The sequence below is a fragment of the Drosophila willistoni genome (assembly GCF_018902025.1).
Source record: "Drosophila willistoni isolate 14030-0811.24 chromosome XR unlocalized genomic scaffold, UCI_dwil_1.1 Seg144, whole genome shotgun sequence".
Taxonomy (NCBI): domain Eukaryota; kingdom Metazoa; phylum Arthropoda; class Insecta; order Diptera; family Drosophilidae; genus Drosophila; species Drosophila willistoni.
Window position 1 is genome coordinate 8,220,999 of NW_025814057.1, and position 16,004 is coordinate 8,237,002.

General features: G+C 42.3%; 4 protein-coding genes across 4 annotated transcripts; 2 read left to right on the forward strand and 2 right to left on the reverse strand.

Annotated features, from left to right (window-relative positions):
• Positions 1 to 858: 858 nt before the first annotated feature.
• LOC124460698 (flocculation protein FLO11) lies at positions 859 to 4,678 on the reverse strand. The gene is made up of 3 exons (XM_047012113.1): positions 4,674 to 4,678; positions 1,560 to 3,285; positions 859 to 1,478 (listed from the first exon to the last, which is right to left on the reverse strand). The coding sequence occupies exons 1-3, from the start codon at positions 4,676 to 4,678 to the stop codon at positions 921 to 923; spliced, it is 2,289 nt and encodes a 762-aa protein (XP_046868069.1). The 3' UTR covers positions 859 to 920.
• Positions 4,609 to 5,440, reverse strand: LOC26529341 (peritrophin-1). Its single transcript, XM_015179151.3, has 2 exons — positions 5,410 to 5,440; positions 4,609 to 5,338 (listed from the first exon to the last, which is right to left on the reverse strand). The coding sequence occupies exons 1-2, from the start codon at positions 5,414 to 5,416 to the stop codon at positions 4,749 to 4,751; spliced, it is 597 nt and encodes a 198-aa protein (XP_015034637.1). The 5' UTR covers positions 5,417 to 5,440; the 3' UTR covers positions 4,609 to 4,748.
• A 1,360-nt stretch (positions 5,441 to 6,800) lies between these two features.
• LOC6639276 (cell wall protein DAN4) lies at positions 6,801 to 7,626 on the forward strand. Its single transcript, XM_002061878.3, has 3 exons — positions 6,801 to 6,807; positions 6,874 to 7,245; positions 7,324 to 7,626. Exons 1-3 carry the CDS (start codon positions 6,801 to 6,803, stop codon positions 7,503 to 7,505), a joined length of 561 nt encoding a protein of 186 aa, XP_002061914.2. The 3' UTR covers positions 7,506 to 7,626.
• A 319-nt stretch (positions 7,627 to 7,945) lies between these two features.
• Positions 7,946 to 14,981, forward strand: LOC6639240 (fibrillin-2). Its single transcript, XM_047012114.1, has 8 exons — positions 7,946 to 7,994; positions 8,062 to 10,166; positions 10,230 to 10,394; positions 10,455 to 10,634; positions 10,688 to 10,858; positions 10,920 to 11,288; positions 11,357 to 12,124; positions 12,503 to 14,981. Exons 1-8 carry the CDS (start codon positions 7,988 to 7,990, stop codon positions 14,948 to 14,950), a joined length of 6,213 nt encoding a protein of 2,070 aa, XP_046868070.1. The 5' UTR covers positions 7,946 to 7,987; the 3' UTR covers positions 14,951 to 14,981.
• The last annotated feature ends 1,023 nt before the right edge of the window (positions 14,982 to 16,004 follow it).

The window sequence follows — 16,004 nt, forward strand, 5'->3', positions numbered from 1 at the left end:
TTGCAGAGTGGTTGTGCTCCCTTTTGGACCTAAACTAGTTGGCCATTCTGTTGAACCCATGTTAGTTGTACTCTTGTCTGGCTGCGAAGTGGTTGTGCTTTCATGAGGAACTAAAGTACTTGGCCCCTCTGTCGAATCCTCGTCAGTTGTACTCTTTTCTGGCTGCGAACTAGTAGTGCTCTCCTCAGGAACTAAAGAAGTTGGTCCCTCTGTCGAATCCTCTTCAGTTGTACTTTCTTCTGGCTGGGGACTGGTTGTGCTTTCCTCAGGAACTAAAGTAGTTGGTCCCTCTGTCGAATCCTGGTCTGTTGTACTTTCTTCTGGCTGCGGACTGGTTGTGCTTTCTTCAGTAACTAAAGAAGTTGGTGCCTCTGTCGAATCTCTTTGAGTTGTAGTTTCTTCTGTCTGTGGACTTGTTGTGGTTTCCTCCGGAACCAAAGTAGTTGGTCCCTCTGTCGAATCCTCGTCAGTTGTACTTTCTTCTGGCTGCGAACTGGTTGTGCTTTCCTCAGGAACTAAAGTGGTTGGTCTCTCAGTCGAATCCTCATCAGTTGTACTTTCTTCTGGCTGCGGACTTGTTGTGCTTTTCTCCGGAACTAAAGTAGTTGGTCCCTCTGTCGAATCCTCTTCAGTTGTACTTTCTTCTGGCTGGGGACTGGTTGTGCTTTCCTCAGGAACTAAAGTAGTTGGTCCCTCTGTTGAATCTTCTTCAGTTGTAGTTTCTTCTGGCTGCGAACTGGTTGTGCTTTCCTCAGGAACTAAAGTGGTTGGTCCCTCTGTTGAATCTTCTTCAGTTGTAGTTTCTTCTGGCTGAGGACTTGTTGTGCTTTCCTCCGGAACTAAAGTAGTTGGTCCCTCTGTCGAATCCTCGTCAGTTGTACTTTCTTCTGGCTGCGAACTGGTTGTGCTTTCCTCAGGAACTAAAGTGGTTGGTCTCTCAGTCGAATCCTCATCAGTTGTACTTTCTTCTGGCTGCGGACTTGTTGTGCTTTCTCCGGAACTAAAGTAGTTGGTCCCTCTGTCGAATCCTCTTCAGTTGTACTTTCTTCTGGCTGGGGACTGGTTGTGCTTTCCTCAGGAACTAAAGTAGTTGGTCCCTCTGTTGAATCTTCTTCAGTTGTAGTTTCTTCTGGCTGCGAACTGGTTGTGCTTTCCTCAGGAACTAAAGTGGTTGGTCCCTCTGTTGAATCTTCTTCAGTTGTAGTTTCTTCTGGCTGCGGACTTGTTGTGCTTTTCTCCGGAACTAAAGTAGTTGGTCCCTCTGTCGAATCCTCTTCAGTTGTACTTTCTTCTGGCTGGGGACTGGTTGTGCTTTCCTCAGGAACTAAAGTGGTTGGTCTCTCAGTCGAATCCTCATCAGTTGTACTTTCTTCTGGCTGCGGACTTGTTGTGCTTACCTCCGGAACTAAAGTAGTTGGTCCCTCTGTCGAATCCTCTTCAGTTGTACTTTCTTCTGGCTGGGGACTGGTTGTGCTTTCCTCAGGAACTAAAGTAGTTGGTCCCCCTGTTGAATCTTCTTCATTTGTAGTTTCTTCTGGCTGCGAACTGGTTGTGCTTTCCTCAGGAACTAAAGTGGTTGGTCTCTCAGTCGAATCCTCATCAGTTGTACTTTCTTCTGGCTGCGGACTTGTTGTGCTTTCCTCCGGAACTAAAGTAGTTGGTCCCTCTGTCGAATCCTCTTCAGTTGTACTTTCTTCTGGCTGGGGACTGGTTGTGCTTTCCTCAGGAACTAAAGTAGTTGGTCCCTCTGTTGAATCTTCTTCAGTTGTAGTTTCTTCTGGCTGCGAACTGGTTGTGCTTTCCTCAGGAACTAAAGTAGTTGGTCCCTCTGTCGAATCTTCTTCAGTTGTACTTTCTTCTGGCTGAGGAGTTGTTGTGCTTTCCTCCGGAACTAAAGTAGTTGGTCCCTCTGTTGGATCCTCGTCAGTTGTACTTTCTTCTGGCTGGGGACTGGTTGTGCTTTCCTCAGGAACTAAAGTGGTTGTTCTCTCAGTCGAATCCTCATCAGTTGTACTTTCTTCTGGCTGCGGACTTGTTGTGCTTTCCTCCGGAACTAAAGTAGTTGGTCCCTCTGTCGAATCCTCTTCAGTTGTACTTTCTTCTGGCTGGGGACTGGTTGTGCTTTCCTCAGGAACTAAAGTGGTTGGTCTTTCAGTCGAATCCTCATCAGTTGTAGTTTCTTCTGGGTGCGGACTTGTTGTGCTTTCCTCCGGAACTAAAGTAGTTGGTCCCTCTGTCGAATCCTCTTCAGTTGTACTTTCTTCTGGCTGGGGACTGGTTGTGCTTTCCTCACGAACTAAAGTAGTTGGTCCCTCTGTTGAAACTTCTTCAGTTGTAGTTTCTTCTGGCTGCGAACTGGTTGTGCTTTCCTCAGGAACTAAAGTAGTTGGTCCCTCTGTTGGATCCTCGTCAGTTGTACTTTCTTCTGGCTGGGGACTGGTTGTGCTTTTCTCAGGAACTAAAGTGGTTGGTCCCTCAGTCGAATCCTCATCAGTTGTACTTTCTTCTGGCTGCGGACTTGTTGTGCTTTCCTCAGGAACTAAAGTAGTTGGTCCCTCTGTTGAATCTTCTTCAGTTGTAGTTTCTTCTGGCTGGGGACTGGTTGTGCTTTCCTCAGGAACTAAAGTAGTTGGTCCCTCTGTTGAATCTTCTTCAGTTGTAGTTTCTTCTGGTTGCGAACTGGTTGTGCTTTCCTCAGGAACTAAAGTGGTTGGTCCCACTGTTGAATCTTCTTCAGTTGTAGTTTCTTCTGGCTGAGGACTGGTTGTGCTTTCCTCAGGAACTAAAGTAGTTGGTCCCTCTGTCGAATCCTCTTCAGTTGTACTTTCTTCTGGCTGGGGACTGGTTGTGCTTTCCTCAGGAACTAAAGTAGTTGGTCCCTCTGTCGAATCCTCATCAGTTGTAGTTTCTTCTGGCTGCGAACTGGTTGTGCTTTCCTCAGGAACTAAAGTGGTTGGTCTCTCTGTCGAATCCTCATCAGTTGTACTTTCTTCTGGCTGCGGACTGGTTGTGCTTTCCTCCGGAACTAAAGTAGTTGGTCCCTCTGTCGAATCCTCTTCAGTTGTACTTTCTTCTGGCTGGGGACTGGTTGTGCTTTCCTCAGGAACTAAAGTGGTTGGTCTCTCAGTCGAATCCTCATCAGTTGTAGTTTCTTCTGGCTGCGAACTGGTTGTGCTTTCCTCAGGAACTAAAGTAGTTGGTCCCTCTGTTGAATCCTCATCAGTTGTAGTTTCTTCTGGCTGCGAACTGGTTGTGCTTTCCTCAGGAACTAAGTAGTTGGTCCCTCTGTCGAATCCTCTTCAGTTGTAGTTTCTTCTGGCTGCGACTGGTTGTGCTTTCCTCAGGAACTAAAGTGGTTGGTCTCTCAGTCGAATCCTCATCAGTTGTACTTTCTTCTGGCTGCGGACTTGTTGTGCTTTCCTCAGGAACTAAAGTAGTTGGTCCCTCTGTCGATCCTCTTCAGTTGTAGTTTCTTCTGGCTGCGAACTGGTTGTGCTTTCCTCAGGAACTAAAGTAGTTGGTCCCTCTGTCGAATCCTCATCAGTTGTACTTTCTTCTGGCTGCGGACTTGTTGTGCTTTCCTCAGGAACTAAAGTAGTTGGTCTCTGTCGAATCCTCATCAGTTGTAGTTTCTTCTGGCTGCGAACTGGTTGTGCTTTCCTCAGGAACTAAAGTAGTTGGTCCCTCTGTCGAATCCTCTTCAGTTGTACTTTCTTCTGGCTGGGGACTGGTTGTGCTTTCCTCAGGAACTAAAGTAGTTGGTCCCTCTGTCGAATCCTCATCAGTTGTATTTCTTCTGGTGGACTTGTTGGCTTTCCAGGAAATAAAGTAGTTGGTCCTCTGTCGATCCTCATCAGTTGTAGTTTCTTCTGGCTGGGGACTGGTTGTGCTTTCCTCAGGAACTAAAGTAGTTGGTCCCTCTGTCGAATCCTCATCAGTTGTAGTTTCTTCTGGATGAGGACTTGTTGCGCTTTCCCCAGGAAATAAAGTAGTTGGTCCCTCTGTCGAATCCTCTTCAGTTGTACTTTCTAGTCTGGCTGGGGACTGGTTGTGCTTTCCTCAGGAACTAAAGTGGTTGTGTCTTTCTCTGAATAATCTGAATCCTCATCAGTTGTAGTTTCTTCTGGCTGCGAACTGATTGTGCTTCCTCAGATAAGTAGTTGGTCCTTTGAATCCTTTAGTTGTATTTTTCTGGCGTAGAACATTGCACTTCTTATCAAAATTAAGTATTGCGCTTACCCAAAATCGTTATCTCTAAGAAGATACTTGAACGATTAAAATTGATTGACTAGTCACATTGATGGTGTTGGTATAAGGGCCGATCAGTTAATTGATTTCGCAGTCGGCATACGATTCGGGATATATAGGCGATAGTGTCACTTGGAAGCGAACTGCACGCGCCAAGGTCACTGTCTGCCTGATTATCAGATAAGCTGCTTATTATTAAATTGCAATTTAAATATTTTATTAAATCGAATTTTAACATCGATTGTGCTGTTCGTTGATCATCTGTGTGCTGGCTTCAACAATAATTTATATATTTAGAGCGGCACGAAACCAATAGAGAATCCAAAGGATAGTCTTTTTATTATTAATGCTGTGATTTGCTTTAATATTGGTATTGCCATGTTGAAATGCACATTTTATTGGGAGTTCAATATATTTTCTCTCACATCATTTAATTTCTTGCTTTTGTTTTTGTGTTATGACATGAACAGATATTGTTTGAATCATCCTCGCATATCCTTCTATTCGGAACTATAATCGCATACATAATCACAATGCTTCAATGGTTGATTCCAAAAAAGACCTGGTGGGCAACTTTGCGTGATCGGTCGCTTCGATACACATTGAATGTATTTGGAACAATCAGGTTCGTAAGGAAGAAACTCAGCATCGTCCAATGAGCAATCAAGTGCTGGATTGTTTGGCTCATCCTTGTCATTTTCACTTGACTGACAATACACGGTGTCCCAGCCACAGACATTAAGAATGGGATCCCAATAGAGTTCGTCCGGACATACTTTCAAAATTCCAACACCATGTAGGCAATGATAATATTCTTCACAGTTCGGAGCTGGTAGGAAATCCACTCCATCATCACATAGAACAGGCGGTGGTTCCGTTGTAGTTATGTCCTCAATTGTGGTGCTCTCTTCTGGTGTTGTACTATCTTCTGGTGTGGTGCTATCTTCTGTTGTGGTGGAGTCCACTGTAGTTGGTTCAATTGTGGTGGTTATATCCGTTTCGGTTACTAAGGTTGTATCCTCGAATGGCAATGCGGTGGCACAAGCCGCCACAAAGACAAATAGGCCAAATACAGCAAACAATTGAATATCTAAAAAAGAAGTCGACTAATAAACGATAAATTTCTTATCAAAATTTAAAAGGAAACCTATCAGATAATACCTTTCATGTTTACGTTGGATGAATTGCAATGGTCAAGTCGGACTAAAAGTACAGAAACTTGTGTTCTTATATAGCCACCAAATTACCCTTTTCCCCGTTTTTTGGTTCTTTTTTTGCAATCAGTAAAATTTAAAACACTCATAAATAAAGTAGCTTGTCTTATCATGTAATATAATCAAGTTTCCATATACTTGTAAATTTTTAAGTATATACTTGAAAATACTTCCTTTCTGTATTATACCTACATATATTAGTTGCGATTAAAGCTTAATATATAGAAATCGTTTTAATGAACGTCAGAAAGTTGCTGTAAGAAAAAAAATAAAAACTTTTAATAAAGAAAATAACTTTATCATAATTACCATAATTTTTTTAAGCCTTGCGAAATTTGGCATAAAAATAATGAATAAAAATTTATCTTGCAAAAATTATTTTGTTTCGCAAAAAGTTTGATATCTCTGTTCCGAGAAGTGTAGCTGTGGCGCTTTCAAATGAACAAAAGGAAATTGATACTAATAAAAATATTCTTACATACTTATATGAGGAAACCTCTAAGATAACGAAATGTCGCCAAAATCTCATACACGAAATTTTTGATGGTACACGCGATGATTTAATACAAAACGTGATACATTTTTAATGCAACAATTTCATTTTTAATGAATTAAATTGCTAAAACATATAAGAAAATTGCATGCTAAAAATAACAATAAATTCAATTTTCTAACACAAAAAACATTTGTGAAACAAAATTCTTAGAATTATTACAGCCATCTTATCCTTATCAATACACTTGAAATATAACGAATTAGATGTTGATTAGATATAAGAGTGACTTGAAGGTCAGAAAATTTGAGTCAGAAATGATTTGGACGATCTTAAAAATTCGAATAGTCAATTTGATCTTTGTGTAGGTAAATCAATTAATATGTTTAAAGGGTATTTAAAAATCAAAATGACCGATACTAGGTCGGGTCCCTAGTTTCATTCTAAAGTCAGCCTAAAACTATGCTATTAAAAATATTCTTTCAATTCGTAATTTTATCTCTTTGACAAATTGATTTCTTATCTTGATTTATGGTTTTTCGATTGCGTACCTCAAATATTAATTTAGGTATATTTGTATTATATATATAGGTATGTATATATTTTCAAGTACTCAAAGATGCAATATTCTTATGCAATTGCACCTATTGATTGGAATTGTAGTAAATGATTTTGCAATCGATCTCTTATCTTAATTATTACACTTTGATAAAAGTGAGACACATTAGTCTCTTGTCGTATGCTAATTAGATAATGATAAAGGGAAATATTTGAATATTTGAATGATATAAAAACGAGAGCCATTAGGTGTATGCTCATCAGTAGTTTGATCCAAGCTAAATAGAATGAAACGTAAGTTGTGTGAAAAACTCATTCTAAAATATTGTAATTGCAAAAGGAATACATTTTTGTTCTCAGTGGTTTCTTGGCTATTCATTGGCTTGCAGCTACTTATTCTGGCAACTGCACTTGAAGGTGCCAGAAGATGCTTCGCGTCACCAGTGACGACAACAACAACAACTACATGCCCAACAAAATCAACAACCACCACCACAACTGAGCTACCAACAGAAGAGACAACCGATGATGATGACGACGACGATACCTCCGATTCATCCTCTGAGGAATCAACACATCCTGCAGATACCACAAGCCCCTCCGAAGTGACCACCGATAGGGGTGATACAACAGCAACGTCTCCAATACCAGACGAAACAACAACAACTGAAAAAGAAACATCAAAGGAAACAACAACCACACCAGGATCCTCCGGCGAAACCACCACTGAAGGTGAGCCAACACCAACAAATATACCAATTATTGTAACAACAACTAATGGCGTCGATTTAACAACTACAACCACAACAGAAATTCCCGATGTGGATGCCAATGCAATGTGCCTAAATCATCCGGGTGTACATTATCTACCCCATCCATACAATTGCCACAAGTTCATACAATGCGATGGTACACAAGGCTTTGTACATACTTGTCCAAGCGATCTGTATTGGGATTCGGTGACCCTGACATGCGATAAAGCTTGTGCATAAAACTTCCTATATCACATAATAGTAAATTGAATTTGTGAAAGAGCAACGATATAAATAATATCAAAAAGAAAATGGGATGATAACTAACTCTAGTTAGTTATTCACCTTGACTTAAACTTGAGAATTTTTTGTGTTGGGCTTGATTCATTGATTTGACTTGCTTTGTTTTTTTTTTTTTTTATATTTTATTTTATGATACTCACATGCACTTCATACTTGAATAGAAGTTTTTGGGGTGTGGTTACTGCTTTGCTATCACCATTTTCCGGAATTCAGGGAACTCAATTAAAATTACTAGATTCGACGCATGTTTTACACACTTGACATTGATCGCATCGCTGATAAGGCCAGTCCCAAAGATGGTAAAACTTTCTGTCTTGTATATATAAGAACCAAAGAATTTTGGCAATTGTGCAGAGTACATAGTTTTGTAACAAGCAACTCAATTGGAATATTCCAGCAATCAGCTATAAACAAAAATTATGAAAGGTAAGTTCGTGTGAGCAAAGTGAAAGGATAACCAAGGATAACGAGCGATCTTTCCATTTGCCATTAGTTACTCTGCTAGCTGTGGTGGCACTGACTACAGTGGCAATTGCCCTAGTCGGAGCAGCCGATCCTGAATGCGTTTACCGCAGACTACGTGGTCTAACGCCGCACTGGCCCAAGCCATCGACATGCTCGAGCTATTATCGTTGCACCAAGGGTTTGGTGCGTACTGTAAAATGTCCCGCCGGAAAGGAATACAACGCCAAGACAGGCAAATGCGGTTCAGCTGGGCGAGGCCTTTGCAAACTGAGCCTGATTGCTCCCTTTATCGATGTCGCGAATCCATGTGCCAATGAGGTGAATGGTGCCTATGTGCCCAAATCGGGCTATTGTAGTGACTTTTACATATGCGATGAGCAGACAGCATATCCCCAGAGCTGTGACTCTGGCAGCGCTTTCAATCAAACATCAAGCGTTTGCGAGTTGGACGCGAACTCCGAATGTTGGCAAAATTATTGCGTGAACAAGGAGAATGGAGTCTACATTAAGAATGAGGAATACTGTGCCAGTTATTATATATGTCTAGATCAAGTGCCTACGCCCCAGGATTGTAGTCTGGGCAGTTATTTCAATGCCAACCAAAGTGTGTGCACTGTTGATGCCAATAATACACACTGCTGGCAGAACTTCTGTATTGATGAAAAAGATGGCACATTGTTGGCAGATAGCTCCAATTGTTCCAACTATTATGTGTGCTCCAATGAGACGGCAACTATCGACACTTGTGATGACGGCTATCGTTTCGATGTCTCTAAGCAATCATGTGTAGAGGGTTCATGTTCTGACACCACCACGACCTCGACGACCCCAGATACCACAGAGACCACAGAGTCTTGCGATGATGCCACAACAAGCACCACAGAAGCTTGCGATGTGGAAACTACGACACCAGCATCAACCAACTGTGATTGCTCCGATAATGGTGAGATAGTTAAGGACGGTCTATTAGCGGTAGATGCGGACAACTGCCGCCTATATAAGATCTGTGTCAATGGTGAATTAATCACTGGCGATTGCCTCAAGGGTAACTACTTCGATGCCGAATTGAAAGCGTGCGTAAAGGATTCTGATAATGTATGCCCTGAGAGCTGCGCCGCCGACTGTACCGAAAATGATGTCACATTGAAGGTGGAAAATTGTGCCCAGTACAATGTGTGCAAGAATGGAGTTTGGCAGACCGTCAATTGCACTGTAGGCTATTACTTTAACAGCACTCTTGGCATTTGTGCCATCGATGAGAATGGCATCTGCCCCAATTCGGTCGAGTGCAATGATACTGATCCAACAGCTAGTGGTGCCACTTGCTGGGAATACTATGCCTGCATCAATGGCAAATGGGAGCAGGAGGCCTGTCTGAGTGACTATTACTTTGATGAATCCATGGGCATTTGCCGTGCCGATGATGCCAGTGTATGTCCCGAGAATAGAGCTGTCCGTGACAACACCCGCTCGAAGCGTAGTGTCGATCAGGAAGAGGAGCAAGTCTGCGTTGAAGGCACAATGGTATCTCATTCCACGGACTGTGATAAGTATTTGATATGTCAGAATCAGCAATGGGTACCTGGAACTTGTGGTGTCGGAAACATATTTAAGAATTGTAGCGGAATCTGTGCCCCAGATACAACTGGCAGCTGCTGGTTGTGCGGTCGATTGCCAAATGGTTACACCATTCCTGATCCAAGTGATTGCAAGAGCTTCATCACCTGCTACAATGGTCTGGCCAATGAGAAGTCGTGTCCATCTGGTGAATGGTTCAATGGCGATGCCTGTGTGATCGATGTCACCGGCGTGTGTATTAATCCTTGCAGCGGTTGTGATTCGGGCACCAAGCCTCATCCCATCTGTTCGAAATACTATCAATGCAGCAAGACAGGTGCACCCCAGGTGGTTGATTGCGATGGCCAGGGCTATGATGCAACAACGGGACAATGTTCCCCAGATGTGGAATGCAATGCCCTGAAATGTGCCACAGCTGATGACGGTGCCACCTATTCAGTTGAAGGAGATGATACGAAATTCTATGCCTGCATTGATGGTGAGGCCACAATTCGTTCCTGTCAGAACAACCAGCTCTATGTACCCGCCGTGGGCGCATGTCTAATCCAACCCAGTGTAAGGATGAAAACACTTAGATTTTAATTTAACTGATTACTGATTCTCTTCGTTTCTCTCTAGTGCCAATGCGATCAAACCGTTTGCATTGGTGCCGATGAATACAAGCCCTATCCCTCTCTAGGCAATGACAATACCTCATTCTGTATATGCCGATTTGAAGAAGGCTTCTTGGAATCATGCCTCGAAGGCTATGAATTTAATGAAGTGATAAGCGCTTGCGAATTTGTAGGTTTCCCTTTACTCTTTACTCAATCAATTCTACTCATTAACATGAATTTTTAACAGACCGGACCATGCGATCCCTCAGTTTGTACCGATGACACAGAATACAAAGTTACAACCAACTATGATGATCCAGATAGTTTCTGTCTATGCCGTGCCGGTGAACAAATTCCAGTTCCCTGTCCTATTGGCTATACATTCAGTTCAGATGAACTTAAATGTGTCTTAATTCCCCAGCCCGATGTAAGTTGGTTTGCCCATTCTGGATTACTCAATGATGATTGAATGTTTTTTAGCCAAGATGTTGTCGCAACTATTGTGTGGGTAAAGATGAATATTTGCCATTCCCCGCCTTAAATGGAGACGATACAGGTTTCTGTTATTGTTTGGATGAGTTACCTAAATATCAAAATTGTCCAGATGATTACCTTTATGACAATAATGTAGGAGCCTGCTTGGAACCACAGGTAATACAGCTCTTAGTTCATGGAGAATCTGCTTTGCTAATAATCATGGAAAAACTTCCAGGTGGAATGTGATGAAACGAATAACTGTGATCATACAGAATGTCAATCAAATGACGAACCCTATCATACATTCCCCTCAAATAATGGATGCTTCTCAGGCTTCTGTTATTGCAAGGATGAATGTGCCGTATGGCAGGCATGTCTAGACAATTACACGTACATACCAGCCATAGGAGCTTGCTATCCATACACCGAACCACTTTGCGATGACACAAAATGCGATACATTGCCCGAATTCGACACTTTTTCACCACTCGACCCAACTGACAAATCTCACTACTGTGTATGTGAGGATGGAGAAGCCGTTTATGAGGAATGCCCCCCAAATAAAGAATTCGATACAAAAGTTGGAGCTTGCCTGCTTGTTCCGGTATGTAATCGTTAGAGCCAAGTTGCTTGTCGATTTCCGTTTTTAATTTCCGTTTTTCTTCTTGGTAGGCTCCCGCCTCAGTTTGCTGCCCCGATAAATGCTTGACCCTTGACGAGTACAGCACATTTGCTGCCTCAAATACCACCTCAGGCTTCTGTGTCTGTGAAAGCGGTGTTGCACTCTATAAACCATGTGAAGATGGTACAACCTACGATGTCGATGTAAGCAGTTGCCAGTCACCCGAGGCAATTAAATTGAATAAACTGAATGCTTGCGATAACACTATCTGCAACTTGAATGACCTCTTGACCAAATTCTCGGCACGTAATACCACAGATGGATACTGTTTGTGTAATGCCAATGGATTGGCCAACTATTATAGCTGTGAGGACGAACATCATTTCGATAGCGAGATGAACTCCTGTGTGATCAGAGCCTGTGATTCGGCTCTATGCCGTCAGCGTTCACAATTTGCAACATTCGCAGCAAAGAATACAAGCAGTGGTTTCTGTTCATGCGATGGCCTAGCCACCTACCATCATTGCAGTCCGGGACATATCTTTGACATAAACGAGGGAGCTTGTGTATTGCAAACGGCAATTAGTGCCTTGGTTTGCAATTCAGATGAATGCAAAAGCCGTATACAATTTCAACCGTTTGCTGCCATAAACACCAGCGCTGGATTCTGTTCCTGCGATGAGAATGTTGCCAATGGTGGTGTGGCTATTGCCACATATCATGCCTGTATCAATGGACATTCGTTCGTACCCGAATTGGGCATGTGCTTCGAAGCCAGCAACAGCAGAGAGAAGAGATCACTGGAAACTGAGGAAAAAGTAAGGTCCATTTCGTTGCTTAAGAGATTCTTTCAAAAGCTAACATAATCCATCCTATTCCAATTAAATGAAATGAAATTCCGCTTGTTCCATTTCTATATGTAAAATGTATATCTTATATAAAAACTAATCCCAATAATATTGTAACCACAAGAAAAAAAAAAAAAAACAAAGAGAAAAAAAAAACATTTAAATAAATTCAAAAAATTTTAAGATGTTAAATAATTTTGGCCTTTTTATTTGTAACATATAGAATGGAACAGGTTGTGATCCAAACTATTATATCATATCTTATACTTATATACATACATACTCTAGCGGTCGATAGTTAATTGGAATATTTTGTTAATTAGATATGTTTTCCATTCTTACACACAGCTCTCCTGTGAGATAGATGAGAAACGTTCCGTTCCATCCAATTGCTCACAATATGAGGTATGCATTGAAGGTGATACCTGGCGACGACGCACTTGTTCCGATTATCGCTATTACAATCCGGAGCAACAACGTTGCCTAGAGCCGAGAGATGATATGGTATGCAAATATGCCCGAATCACCCATTTGCCAGCATGTAACAATCAAAGCGAAGCCCAGACCATGCCAGCTCGTGGAAACAATTGTCTACAGTATTTCCGATGTGCAGGTGATAAATGGCGTTTGCGTAATTGCCCCAAACAGCAATATTTCGCCCGAAAAGTGGGTACCTGTCTACCCATACCCAAAGATCTGAACATGGACTCTGATTTATGTCCGAGCATTTTGAATGCCTCAATCGTCGATGCCGTAAACTGCCAACATTTGTCTGTGCGTCCTGCTTCAGTCGGTTGTGGCAGCTATCTCATGTGCCTAGACAATGCCTGGTGGCAGCAACAGTGTCCCCTAAATATGTACTTTAGTCTCCAGCACAACTATTGTCTGCCCAACAATGATAGCGACAATAGCGAGCAACATTGTAAGAACGAGCAAAATAGTACCTGTTCGATTGGCCAGCGAAGGAGCTCATTAGACAGTTGCCGATCATATGAGGAATGCAATTCCGTTGGTGAATGGATCCGTCAGACATGCAGTCAGGGAGAACAATTCGAGGCCATGTTCGGGTGTGTCCCCACGGACAATTATACGTGTCAGGCGAATGGTTTACGTCGCGTCTGCCAGACCGGTGAATTACGAGCATTGCCTGTTGTGGATGTGGGCGAAGCTGCCAGTTGCCTACAATATTTCCAATATTGTGAGAATGAAAATTGGTTAATTGGCAACTGTTTGCGTGGCCAGAGTTTTGTGCATTCGGAACAAAGATGTTTGCCCCGCGACGAGTGCCAGAGTCAGGCGGTTAAGGTGAAATTTCTATCCACCAGTTGCCAGAATCAAACGGATGGTCAGAGCGTTGCCGATGTGGAGGATTGCACGCGATTCTATTTGTGTCTGCAGCAAGAGGCAGCCATCTTGCAGAGCTGTGCCTCGGGCAGCTTTTTTGATGCCAATCTCGGGTATTGTCGGCCCAACGATGGCAGCTGTCAGTTGCCATTGTGTGAGGGTCTAGAGGATGGGAGTTTAGTGCCACATCCGGTTGATTGTCAAGCCTATTACAGTTGCTCACAGGAGAATGGAACCCAATTGATTTACTGCAGTGAAGGTGAATATTACCATAGTATACTGGCACAATGCCGTGCCGATCATGGCCAATGCCGCAATCAGGAGCAGGTGGACGATGATTCTGATGAGAGAACCACTTTAAATCCCTGCACGGGCTTGCACGGCATACGCCTGCAACATGAGCTCTATTGCAATCTCTATTATGCCTGCGTCAAGGGTCTGGCCATACCTGTGGAGTGTCCCAATCAACAGCAATTCAATCCCGTCTTGGGCCACTGTGAAAACGAAGAGGAATCGTGGCAAAAGTGTGAAAATGGTCAGTTGAATGGCAATAATACTTACAGTTGTGGATCCCTCGCCGATGGCTCCTATCTGGCCAATCGAACGGATTGCACTAGATATTTCATATGTGCTGGAGGCGTTGCGCTGGCCCAACGTTGCGGCACTGGGTTCTATTTTGATGCCGAGCAATTGCTTTGTGTGGCCGACGATGGTTCCTGCCCCTATGTGGATACCGAGGATGACAGTGACGAGGGCAATAATCAGCATGTGCCACCCGATCCACTTGTGTGCGAGGGCAAACATGGACTCATAATGCCAGATCCAGCCAATTGCAATAACTTTTACATTTGCGTGTCAAGCAAATTGAGGCATGAATGTTGCTATACGGGTTACTTCTTCAATGCCACTCTCTTGCAATGTCAGGCCTATGATGTTGTGGAAGAAGATGATACGGTAGCCAATGAAAACGCAACCGAAAATGTCATTGATTCGCAATCGCTGAGACCATTTGCAGCACAACAACTCTCCCAACAGTGCACCGATCTGCCCACTAATTTCACAAATATATGCCAAATCATTGGCGATGGAGCGTCAGTAGCCGAACAGGGAGACTGTCGTCGTTATACCAGCTGTGAGGCTGATGAGGCCACTTCACAGCGTTGTCGCAATGGCGAAAGTTTCGACAGTTTCTTGGGCATTTGTCGTCAAAATGATGGCACTTGCCTCATGGAGAATGGCGAACGGACCGGCGTTTGTAATGGAAAGCATGGACAGTTTGCCCAGAACACGGATAACTGTGCCGGCTACTTTGTCTGTGTGCATGGCCAGAAAATTGAGGAGGAATGCGAACAAGGTGATTACTTCAATCGAATGACCAATACCTGTGAAAAGGATGTGCTGCAACAATGCAGCAATGCCAATGCAGATGAAACTCTCAAAATTGTCAACTAACTGATGTCATATTTAATTTTAAACGGTTCACTTGGTGGTGGGATTTTGAAATAAAACTAATTTTCAATGAATTTCAAATTTAACAAACTAATCACCTCATTCTGTTTAGTGTTATAAGATGTTTCCTAAGATAGAACCCATTATATTAATCACACTAGATAGTTAATACATATGTACATATGTATGTGTGTGTATATTGTGGGAAATGTCAAAAGAATCACTCTATTTTCTGAAGTGCAATTTGATAATAATCACGCAAAGTTGTCCTAAATTCAGTCATGGTAAGGGTCACGCATGGACTCAGACAGAGTGTGTGTGTGTGTGTGTATGAAGTTCTTCCCATCGTCCATTGGTAATGACGTAGTGACAATTGTCCTAAAATAGGAAACAGAAAATAGGCAATCATCATTGTGAACAAGACAAATAGTTAATAATGATGATGACCACGACGACGATGATGATGATGATGATGATAATGATGATGACAATGATGATGAAGATGGTGTTAAGTAAGTCATCTGGGAGCAAAATGAATATGTCAAGTTCAGTTTAATTGTCTACTTGATATATGTTTTACGTATTTGTATTAAAATCAAGTAATAGATGGCAACATACGTATTATTTTTGACGTCATTTCTATGTCCGAAAAACGAAAAAATGAAAGGAATGTATTAATATGTACAAACTTGCCATAAATAGCTACCCTAGCTACATATAACCTCGACGTCACAAGAGTCAACTCAACTACTCACTTTAACATTGGTTCAAAATTCCGAAAAAAAGGCAACACCAACAACAAGAAAAGAATTATTGTTAATATTGTAAGCGAAGTGTTTCTACTCCATATACCACCTACTACCGACTACTATGGCAGCACTCATGACTGGATAACGTTCAGAGACCCTATTAACAGGGACAATCCAAGGTTTCTGTTTCTACTGTTTTTTTTTTTTTTCTGTTCTGTTCTTTTGCTGTTGTTATTACTATTTGATTGAATGAATAGTTTGTTGGACGGAGAGAGAGAGAGAGAGACACAGACAGAGACAGAGACAGA

What these genes read in the sequence shown, in the direction of transcription:
- LOC124460698 (XM_047012113.1), bottom strand. An exon ending in CAACCACTTTAGTTCCTGAG is followed by an intron (nt 1,479 to 1,559) that starts GAAAGCACAACC and finishes TTAGTTCCTGAG; the next exon opens with GAAAGCACAACCAGTCCCCA.
- LOC6639276 (XM_002061878.3), top strand. An exon ending in CGGCGAAACCACCACTGAAG is followed by an intron (nt 7,246 to 7,323) that starts GTGAGCCAACAC and finishes CAACCACAACAG; the next exon opens with AAATTCCCGATGTGGATGCC.
- LOC6639240 (XM_047012114.1), top strand. An exon ending in GAGCTTGCCTGCTTGTTCCG is followed by an intron (nt 11,289 to 11,356) that starts GTATGTAATCGT and finishes TCTTCTTGGTAG; the next exon opens with GCTCCCGCCTCAGTTTGCTG. An exon ending in CACTGGAAACTGAGGAAAAA is followed by an intron (nt 12,125 to 12,502) that starts GTAAGGTCCATT and finishes TCTTACACACAG; the next exon opens with CTCTCCTGTGAGATAGATGA.